The sequence below is a fragment of the Nicotiana tomentosiformis genome, chromosome 2, assembly GCF_000390325.3.
Source record: "Nicotiana tomentosiformis chromosome 2, ASM39032v3, whole genome shotgun sequence".
Classification (NCBI taxonomy): domain Eukaryota; kingdom Viridiplantae; phylum Streptophyta; class Magnoliopsida; order Solanales; family Solanaceae; genus Nicotiana; species Nicotiana tomentosiformis.
Window position 1 is genome coordinate 130,382,174 of NC_090813.1, and position 10,360 is coordinate 130,392,533.

The 10,360-nt window shown below is 34.2% G+C and overlaps 1 protein-coding gene across 1 annotated transcript; it reads right to left on the minus strand.

Annotated features, from left to right (window-relative positions):
* Positions 1–684: 684 nt before the first annotated feature.
* LOC104106885 (geraniol 8-hydroxylase-like) lies at positions 685–4,844 on the minus strand. Its single transcript, XM_009615539.4, has 3 exons — positions 4,254–4,844; positions 2,075–2,538; positions 685–1,594 (listed from the first exon to the last, which is right to left on the minus strand). The coding sequence occupies exons 1-3, from the start codon at positions 4,669–4,671 to the stop codon at positions 989–991; spliced, it is 1,488 nt and encodes a 495-aa protein (XP_009613834.1). The 5' UTR covers positions 4,672–4,844; the 3' UTR covers positions 685–988.
* Positions 4,845–10,360: the final 5,516 nt, after the last annotated feature.

Here is a 10,360-nt window from a genome sequence, read left to right on the forward strand (position 1 = left end):
TCTGGATGGGCCAAAAAACCCTCGAAAATGTACAACCCGCTAATTCAGCCCGGAACGTTAAACGGACGGGTTAGTTTTTTTGTGTATAGCCCGTCCCAGCCCGCCCGTTAAATACTCATACTTTATATACTTAATGGGTAAAATTATAATTTTGGTAAAGCTTATTGGGCTATCGGTTAAATCGTTAATAAAATTGGGCAAACCGAGACCTGAACTGATAACCCAATAGTCAAATAACATTAAACCGTTACCAAACTATTTACTCAATAACCCGATATCGATAACCCAATATTATTTTATCGGTTCGGGCTATCAGTTATACCCGATACATGCCCAAACCTACCTGCAACTATTACCCATTAACTGCTAAAATTAGCAAGCGTTCATGTGCTAATATTTTTGAAGACCAATTAAATACCACGAGGTGATGTTATTCATATGCCGTGTGGGATTGCGAGAGGATGCGGGAGTCTAGTGCTCAGATAATTTTCTATGTTTTACCTAAATAAGGTGCAGTTGCTCGGATATGTTGATTGTTGCAGTTGCACTAAGGTTTAAGTATGCCTCGAGCGTGTCTTTAATAACGACTAGTTCAACGGTACCAAGCAAATGAATATATCATTAGTTCTCTACTTGGAATTAGGCTTAAGTGGACGAGTTAGCCAAAATTAAAAATAGAAAATGTTTGATGCTAAGCAAAGGAATATATCATCAGTTGCACTTGGAATTAAGGATACATTCAGGAGAGGAGCCAAAACTTAAAATTAGACATGGTCTTATTTTTAAGGATACCTAAGGATATATTCTACAGATACAAATGTCCTATGTTGCTCCTTTGACAGTACGTGATGATTCATCCAAATGCTTTTGGCTCGATTCATATATATATTTTTTTAGTCTTTGTACTGCGTCTGCATCCATTCACAAAGAAATACGGTTGCTTACTTTATTACTCGTAATATACTTACTTAAAGTCTTAACGTTATTCCTACAGTGGAATAGGGATAGCTAGCAGAGGTTGAGCTTTTGCCACTGTAATACCAAATTTTTCCTCCATGTCCAAATCTTTAGGTGCAATTCCACCTTGTAGCTTCCAGTTAAATGTATTTAGCAATGAACCTAGTGCTACTGGAATCATCCTGATCGCCAAAGGCAATCCAGGACAAATTCTCCGACCAGCACCAAATGGTATGAGCTCAAAATCCTGACCTCGAACATCTATTTCTGACTCCCAGAACCTCTCTGGCTTAAAGACCAAAGGATTTTCCCATAGGCCAGAGTCGCGCCCAATTGCCCACACATTCACTAGAACTTTCGAGTCTTTTGGAACAATATAACCACAAAGCTCAACATCATCCTCCACTTTGCGCGGAATTAAGAAAGGAGCTTGAGGGTGTATTCGTAAGGTTTCTTTCACGATGCATCGCAAGTAAGGAAGCTGTGCAATATCAGTTTCATCTACTAGTTTACCTCTGCCAATCATTTGTGCAAGTTCTTCTTGGGCTTTCTCCAAAATATGTGGATTCTGGAGTAGTTCTGCCATTGCCCACTCCAATGTATTTGATGTTGTATCAGTCCCTGCTGCAAACAAGTCCTGTAAAACTTACTACTGTAAGATTCTATGATGTAGATGCCATATATAATCTAGTAAAAGGTTACATAGCATATGCTGCTTTCAATTGGTCAAACTGAAATGTGGTCACGGAAAAAAAGGGGACCAAATACTGTTGATAAGGCGGGGCGTTGTTGCCACAAGAATTTAACCAATCTAACAAACATAAAACTTGTTGAAACATAATAAAATTCAATAAATTAAAAGTGTGCTTTATCTAAAGTTTAAACTTTTAAATGAGGTGGTTAACATGTTCTGAGTTCAAAGCTACTAGCAAAAGAACAAAAAAAGAAAACATATTTTCACAGGCTATGAAAAATAAAAGTTCACACGGGAGGAGATGTTTAAACATAATAGAATTAATTATTCAAAAAGTATACTCTCTCTGTCAACTGAATTTTAGATGTGTTAATCATCCATCTATGGCAACCTCACAAATAATAGAAGGAGCAGGGAACAAACCAGACACATATGCTCGATGTGATTCCTGTCAAGCTCTTCTGGGCTAATGTTGAGAAGGGCATCTAAAACATCAACATTTGCATAGTTTCTCATTTTCCTTTCCTTTAGCCGCTCATCAATCAAACCACTCATAAGGTCAAGAATCTTAGTAAAATGATCGGTCATGCGCCGCCTTATACCTTGTGGATCAATTTTCTCAAGAAAAGGGAAATAGTCCACCAAATTTGGTTTACCAGTCTCGACCATAATGTTCCACACCAAGTCCTTAAATTCCTTAGCGGAATCAGAAAATGGGTCACTCAAATCTTTAGAGAAAATGGTGTTTGACAGCAAATTCAGGGAAGTTCTAAAAGCTGCTCTGCCAATATCCACTGCTTCACCATTGTTGGCACTCTTGTGACAAAAATCAATTAGCTCCTGGATCTTTTTAGTTCTGAGATGCTCACTAACATCAAGCTTGTTACCTGAGAATACATGTGATAAAATCAATCTAACTTTTAGTAAACCACTCAACGTCGAAGTAGTAGGGGTGTACATGGACCGGATTGATTCGGTTTTTTAAAATCGAACCAAATCAACCATCTATATCAGTTTGGACTGGTTCGATTTTGTCGTATTTTTCGGATTTTTTGTTACTTAAATATTATTTCAATCTTACTTTGTTAAATTTTTTATAAGTAAATATATGTTTAGTAAAAATTTAAAAAATTACAAACATATTATCTATTAACATATTTTTATGGGAGAATTTTCTTAATAACACATGATAGTTATTCTTTTTAGTTGTTTCACAATAATTTTTCGTTGATGTACACTTTCCACGTTAACCGAATTTAGTAATTAAACATAAAAACCAATATGATACCTAAATAATAATAACCACTTCAAATTCAAAAAAGATATAAGAATTTTATAGATCTTGACATAGGAATATAGAAGAACAACGAGATTGACGCATTTCAGTAACACTTGATAAGAAAGTGATCATACAACCAATTATTTAAGGTTAATAAATATGGAACGCTTCATATTCTATTAAATATTATATCCCATAAGAGAATCCCAAATATTTCTAGACATTATTTAAAAAAAATTTCATATAAAATCTTAAAAGTATATATAAAAATTATATATTTATATGTCGGTTTGGGTCATATTTTTTCACTCAATACCAAACCAAACCTAGTCGGGGTTTTTAATCATTTTGGTTTGACTTTTCGATGTGATGCGATTTTTCGATTCGATTTGTACATACCTACAATAATAGTACGGGTTGAGTGGGTTATGACACATTTGTTGATTAAACTACAAAACGAGTCAAAAAAGTATTGCCCGAAGGATCAAAATGCAACCCCAAATGCACAAAATTCACTTTAGAGAATGAAATTTATGTAAATTTGAATGAATTTAAACTAATAATTCAAGAACATTTAGATCAATTTTTTTTTTTACAAAAATCAAATTAAAGAAAGAGGAGGTTGGATCATGTTGAACGAGTTAGGTTACGATATGTTAACTTAAATTAGCCAACGGATGTATAATATATATGTGTAATCCATGTATAATATGTGTATAATCATATATAATCAATGTATAATCTACTAGCTAGAAAAATAAATAGTACATTCGACTAGCTATTTGTATAAAGAATCCCTTATTTATTCATCTTGGCCCAACCTGTTTGACACAAACTAACTTTGAGCGAGCCGGGACATGACGAGGCAAGTGCACAGATAACCATTCTCATGGATGTTATTTAGAGATTAGTCAGTACTTATTTTGTCATGAAATTTTAAACTAAAAATCTTAACTTTAGGACAATTCATGATATTTTTGTCCTGAAAACTGAAATTCAGGATACGCTGGTTAATTCCTAAATAGAAATCCTTTAAAATGACTATCTGGTGTCATTTCTACGGACATGACTCTTTTATCAGGTTGATCCGCCCAAGTTTGACTCAACCCGTCCGTTTTGCAACCAGAGGCTTAAACCGATGGGTTCAACTGAACTTAGAACTTTCGACGCGGAATAAAAATTTATATATAAAAAATCATTAAAATTGCAAAAATAGTAAATATAAACCCATAACTTTAAAAATATAAAGTGTTCAATACTAAAAACCTTGAAAGTTGAGCCCACAAGATTTAAATCAGATCTGTCTCTGTTTTCAATCATTACCTGAGAAGATGTTAGAGATCATAATCTTGCGAAGTGTTCTCCAGCGAGAGTCATGATTAACTGGTAACCAAAGAACAGAAAAATCATAGTGATTGCAGGCACGGAGAGCGTCAGGAACACACCTATTGGAAAAGGTCAAATCTTGTTTTTGCATGACTTCTTTAGCCAAGACTGATGAGGAAATGACCACTGTGTTTATTTGGCCAAATTTGAGATTCATAATTGGACCATGAACTTTTGCGAGTTGAGCTAGTGATTTGTGAGGTTGGTCACCGAGCAAATGAAGGTTTCCAATAATAGGCAAAGGAAATGGACCTGGTGCAAGTCTTTTAGAGCTTTTGTTTCTTCTAAGTGACATGAGTTCACGCACCAAAATCCAGGCGAATGACAGTCCGAGCAAAATGGATACATAGTCCATTTTTCTTTCTTACTATAAATTTCTTGGCTTATGAACTAGAGATTTGGAGCTGCTTATCTTTTTATACTGGAGTCTTTGAGGTCTTGTCGAAAATAGTCATATATATGGAAGTGGGCAAGTTTTTCATTTTTTCCATGTGTATGTACGTTCAAGAAGAAAGGTTTGAAAAAGCTACGTGCATTTTCCTTGCTACGTATGAATTATTAATGCACTGGACTTGATTTACACGTGTGATGGATGGATGCAATTCACTCACGCATCTTAGATTCGAGTCGGCAAAATTTCTAGTGGGAAGCGTTTCCCTCTTAAATGGATTATGCACGATATGATCTTGTATTAGTCGGATCAGTGGATTATGAATATTAAATGACTCTATAAAAAAAAAAGTTGAAGTACAAAGAATATTAATTCATGCTTGATATTTTTATCAAATCAATTTATCAGTTACATGATAAATATTTATATGAATATATTTTACATTTATTAGTTTGATGCAAACTAAACTGCACACTACGGATATGAATAAAGTCCCATTTGATAGTATGGGCTAATCTATTTTATTTGAAGTCCAAAATTCTTTGACAGTGTTTTGATGGGAAACGGTTGGTGGTTTTCTTATCACGTGAAGCGCCATCAGAGGTTCAGATGAATCATGTCAGCAAAGATAGAGATAGATTTAGGCACTGCACATGGCTGGATAAAAAAAAGTACGATGGCTTGGAAGTCAAATATACTCAAATGTGGGGTTGAGTGCCGGTGTTTTAAATGCTGTGGGCGCAAGGCTAGACGTTTTACATATGCCTCAGTGAGGCGTAAGCCCCGAGACACGGGACGTAAGCCTCATTGGTATTGAATTTTTAATATTTTATAAAATAATATAATGACAGTAAATATTTATAAACATGTAAAATTGCATAAAAATAAAGAAAACTATATATATATATATATATATATATATATATATATATATATATATATAAGTGTGTGTGTGTGTGTGTGTGTGTGTGTGTGTGCTGCATCCCCACAAAAAACTAGTCAAACAATCTATTATACGCTACTTACAAGCAATGTTTTAAAAGGCGGAGGCGTGAGGCGTAAGCCTAGAGGAGAGGGGGCGTAAACCCCATGGATCTTTAAAAATTTTAATTTATAAATTAATAAAATAGCATAATAAAATAAAAAAATATAAAATATAAATTAAAAGTTAAAAACTAAAAGAAAATTAAAGGAACTCATAGAAAAATAATATCTAGCATGATTCTTAAGTATAACTAATGCATACAAATCACGTATAACGTCTTTAACTTTCAAATAATTAAAAACTTATAATTTCTTCAAAAAAAAAAATGATCCAACTCCATATTTTACCTTCCTAAAAGTAAATAATTAATAAAATCTTATTAGTATGATAATTAAAATATTACTCCTTCATGAATAAATATAAATTAGTTTAAGATATCAAATTAATAAAAGTGTATAATAAGGAAGGATAAATGAACTAAGACACGATCAATAACAAGTGAAGATATAAATTCGCAATACTATGTCTCATTATTAAAGTTACGCTCAATCTTCATATTTTTATCGATGAATAGAACTTTTATCATTAATTTGTTAAAGAATTTTGAAGGTCAACGATATTAATTAGGAAATTCGATACGTGATTTGCGTTAGAACTATTAGGCGAGCCCCGAGCGTTGGGCGTTAGACGTATTTAGGGCGCACGGTCGGGCGCTTGGGGCGTAAGCCTCACAGAACTAAGCCCCATACATGAGTCCCAGGGCGTTTTACAAGTGCCCCGCTCAGGAGCGAGCCCTGTGCGAGTCCCAGAAAAGCCTTTTAAAACACTATTGAGTGCTAGCTTCCACACCCCAATCCCCACACCCTCAACCCCATTCCCCCACCCACCCCTACCCCCAACCACCAGTCGCACTCTACTCCCCGCCCCACCCTACCTCTCCAACCCTTATTCCCGGCTTTTAGACTCCCACGTACCACCTTCCCCGCCCTTACCCATTTTGTCTCCTATATAATGTTTGCTTAGATTATATATTTTTCAAAAAATAATTTTGTTGTCTAATCAAACACCAAAAAATAAATTAAAATATTACTTATTTTCCAACAAATATTTTCCAAACACACCCTAAATATGAGATATTACATAACCAAGCAATATTGGTGGCCTGGCCAATTCTCAGTCATCACAATCGCTATTAGTATTAAATCTACATCCTACCCTATCTTGATCGACATTTATAAAGGCGGACAATTGTTTTAGTTGGATTTTTCAATAATTTCAAAACATTACTACTTATGAAAAATTTGTCACTTACAAAACAAATACAAGTTGAATGCTTAGAGCAACTCCAACCTTGTCCCCAAAATGGGGATTTTCTCATTTTTGGGGACAAAAATGGGAAAATTTCACTCCAACCCTCCCCCATTTTTATCCCCAAAATGGGGAGTGAATAGTGTCTCCCCAAATTTGGGGACACACTATTCATCTCCCCATTTACTATTCTCTATTAAAATATTATTATTTTTATTATTTAATCTTTTAATTTATCTTTTTATATATACTTAATTATGTTTATATAATATATTTACCTAATTAATTTTTCATCTTAACTTTGACGTATAATTTTGAAAAATTAATTATTTAGCTGACGACATATATCCAAAGTGGTCAACCCTTGTGCAAACTATTCGTGAGCCACGTTCGGCAAAGAAGAAATATTTTGCGATGAAACAAGAATCATGTCGAAAAGATGTTGAACGTGCATTCGGAATATTGCAACAACGTTTTGCAATTGTTGTAGGACCGTCACGTTTTTTGGCAAAAAGAAGTGCTACATAATATAATGACTACATGTATTATACTGCACAACATGATAATCGAGAATGAGCGTGATCTTAATGCACCAATTCAAGATGATTTGGAAGGTCCACCTCCAACAGTAGAAATGGCAGTAGATGAAAATCAACGATTTCAAAATTTTTTAGCTCGACATAGAAGAATTAAGGACAAAGATGCTCATTTTGTACTTCGTAATGCATTAATAGATCATTTATGGGAGAATACTAGAGGTTGAAGTTGAATATTTATGTAGTATTTCGAATGAATTTTATCGTTATGTAATATGTATTTAATTAATCTTGTATCACAATGATTTCACTTTTATTTGAATTTTTAGTTAATCTATAATAATTTCTTACAAATTATATTATTTAAAATTTTATGGAATTTGTTTAATGGAAATTACAAATTAATGAAAATAAAAGATGGAATTTGTTTAATGAAAATTAAAAAATAAAATTAAAATGAAATATAATAATATAATATAGAAGAGAGAGAAGAATATAAAAAAAATATTCTCTTTTGGGGGAAAAATGGAGGAATGGTTGGAGTAAATTGTCCCCAAAATAGGGAAATTCCCATTTTGGTGACCAAAATAGGGGTAAAGTTGGAGATGCCCTTAGGTCCGGCCAAAACATGCTAAGATTGAGACGTACGGGGGCGTCACTACTGTCTCATAACTCACATGCACGCATTGAAAGCAAAGTAAAATTTTGTATTTTTAAACTTTTTTTAAACTTTTTTTAAACTTCTACCATTTTATGTGAAGAAGCCATCAAAGAACATTGAAAAATTTTCTGCTTTGTATTTGTTGATGAAAGGAGTGACCCTTGATAACTGATAAGTTATGTGCCTTTTTGTATTTTGATGATCTAACAAACTTTATGATAAGAATCAGATTGGGAACCTGTTACACATCCTCAACGTGCTCAAGAACAACAAGTCTCAAGTCTGCCACAAGTTCCAACAACTAGAGTCAAAGAGACGATAGAGGGAACAAATGGACATCAGTTCCCTTGCTGACAGTACAAGTCAACTCGCCACAGTTGTAAAGTCGCTGCACTGTTTTCTCTACACACACGCAATGGTGCAAACAATGCATCTGTTACTTTATGAAGCATGCCTTGTACGAGATAATTGCTTGCATCGTCCAAGTGACATCACTTGTATATTATCAACATGAAGCAAGGAAAAAACACACACTTGAATAATTCAAAAACGATTAAGCTTCTCTCTCAAGTGTGCTTCCATTTTGGAAGTGACTTCAAGACTTCAAGAACGAAGGACAACAGAACAAAGGACCAATTTCCAACACTGTGTTACCATATGTCCTTAGTTGTGTTGTACCTTTGTTAGAGTGATCTATTTGTAATTCCTACTTAGATTAGCTAGAAGCATTGTATATGAAACCATTTGTAAAACCATAAATCTTGCGTTTGTGTCTTGGCTAGAGTTATTCGAGTTGTGAGATTTATAATAGAGTTATTACAAAGAGGCTTGTAATAGAGTTATTACAAGTGAGTGAGGGATTAAGAGTTTAATTCCTAGTTTACAATAGTTTGTAATATGAAGTTTGCTCAGTAGTGATGTTAAAATCCTACGAGTATAGGTCGTGGTTTTTGTATGGCCCCGTAAAATTTTCCTAATGATTTAAGATTTTAAAATGCACCAACAGTATTTGGGAATAACGTATTCAAGTATTAAAGGAGATGTGATAGAACCACATCATTTTGAAATAAAAATATATGTTGTGTGTTGGAACATATTAAGGAGTTTTGTGAATGAGAAGAATTTGTGTGTAAAAACTTGAATACATTAAATGGAAAGAATGCTATTATGTAAACATGGTTTCATACTTATATGAAGGTTTGGAAGTCAATTCGGGTCTATATCATAGCAAGGTATCAATTGAGGGTGAGTAGAGAACAAGAAATGGAAAAGAAAATAACTAGGAGCGTGCTACGGACAGTGCAACGCGCGGATTGTGGCACGCCAGCCCTCTCAACAACTTTGAAAACCAGTGAAGTATAGGCATTTGGCGCTGGCACTGGCACGCTACTCCCACCTGAAGATTTTCCCTTAAGTACTCACCTTGGGGGTTCATTTCCCCCATTTCACTTGGACGGATTTGGGGAGCTCTTCTCCACTCTCTTAAGACCACCAACTCTTCTCATCTTCAAGGCAAGCAATCCCCATTATATTGGTGTGAAATTCTATCATTTTTACACTAGTATTGATGAAATCTACACTTAAAATACATAGATCTTCAAGAAATTTCTTCAAGAACTTAAAGGAGGGTTTTGTAAGATTTTTTCCAAAAGGTAATCCTACACCCTTAGACTTACATGTATGGATATATTATTGGAATATGAGTATTAATTAAGTATTGGAACATATGGTACGGTAGTTGGAAGCCATAAGTTCCCAATTTTAATACATAACCATTGTAGAGATTGAAATGTGGTTATTTGATAGATATTTGTTGGTTGGGTGTGGATGGATGGTCATGTATGTGATGTTGGAAGTTATGAATTGTTTAAGAGTGATGGTGGGATAAATTGTTGGTAAATGGTAGTAGTTGGATGAACTAATTCTATGGTTAAGAGGTGTAGAGATTCATGCCTACTAGGTGTTTGATAAAATGCCTAAATAGCCTAAATTATGAAATTTTTTACTAATATTGGTCCCATTGGATGTTGCTATTGTAGATTGAAGTTGCTTAGTGTAGTGTATCATTGTAATATCATTAAGGGGCAAACTTGAGGTATGTTGGCTAAACTTTCTCTCTTAGAATTGAATTCCATGATGTTCCTGTAAGTTTCAAGTATGGTA

Excerpts from the sequence above, each read along its gene's own strand:
- LOC104106885 (XM_009615539.4), bottom strand. The coding sequence starts at position 4,671 with ATGGACTATGTATCCATTTTGCTCGGACTGTCATTCGCCTGGATTTTG. Across the intron at positions 2,539-4,253 it reads GATCTCTAACATCTTCTCAG|GTAACAAGCTTGATGTTAGT; the intron begins GTAATGATTGAA and ends ATGTATTCTCAG. Across the intron at positions 1,595-2,074 it reads ACATCGAGCATATGTGTCTG|GACTTGTTTGCAGCAGGGAC; the intron begins GTTTGTTCCCTG and ends TAAGTTTTACAG.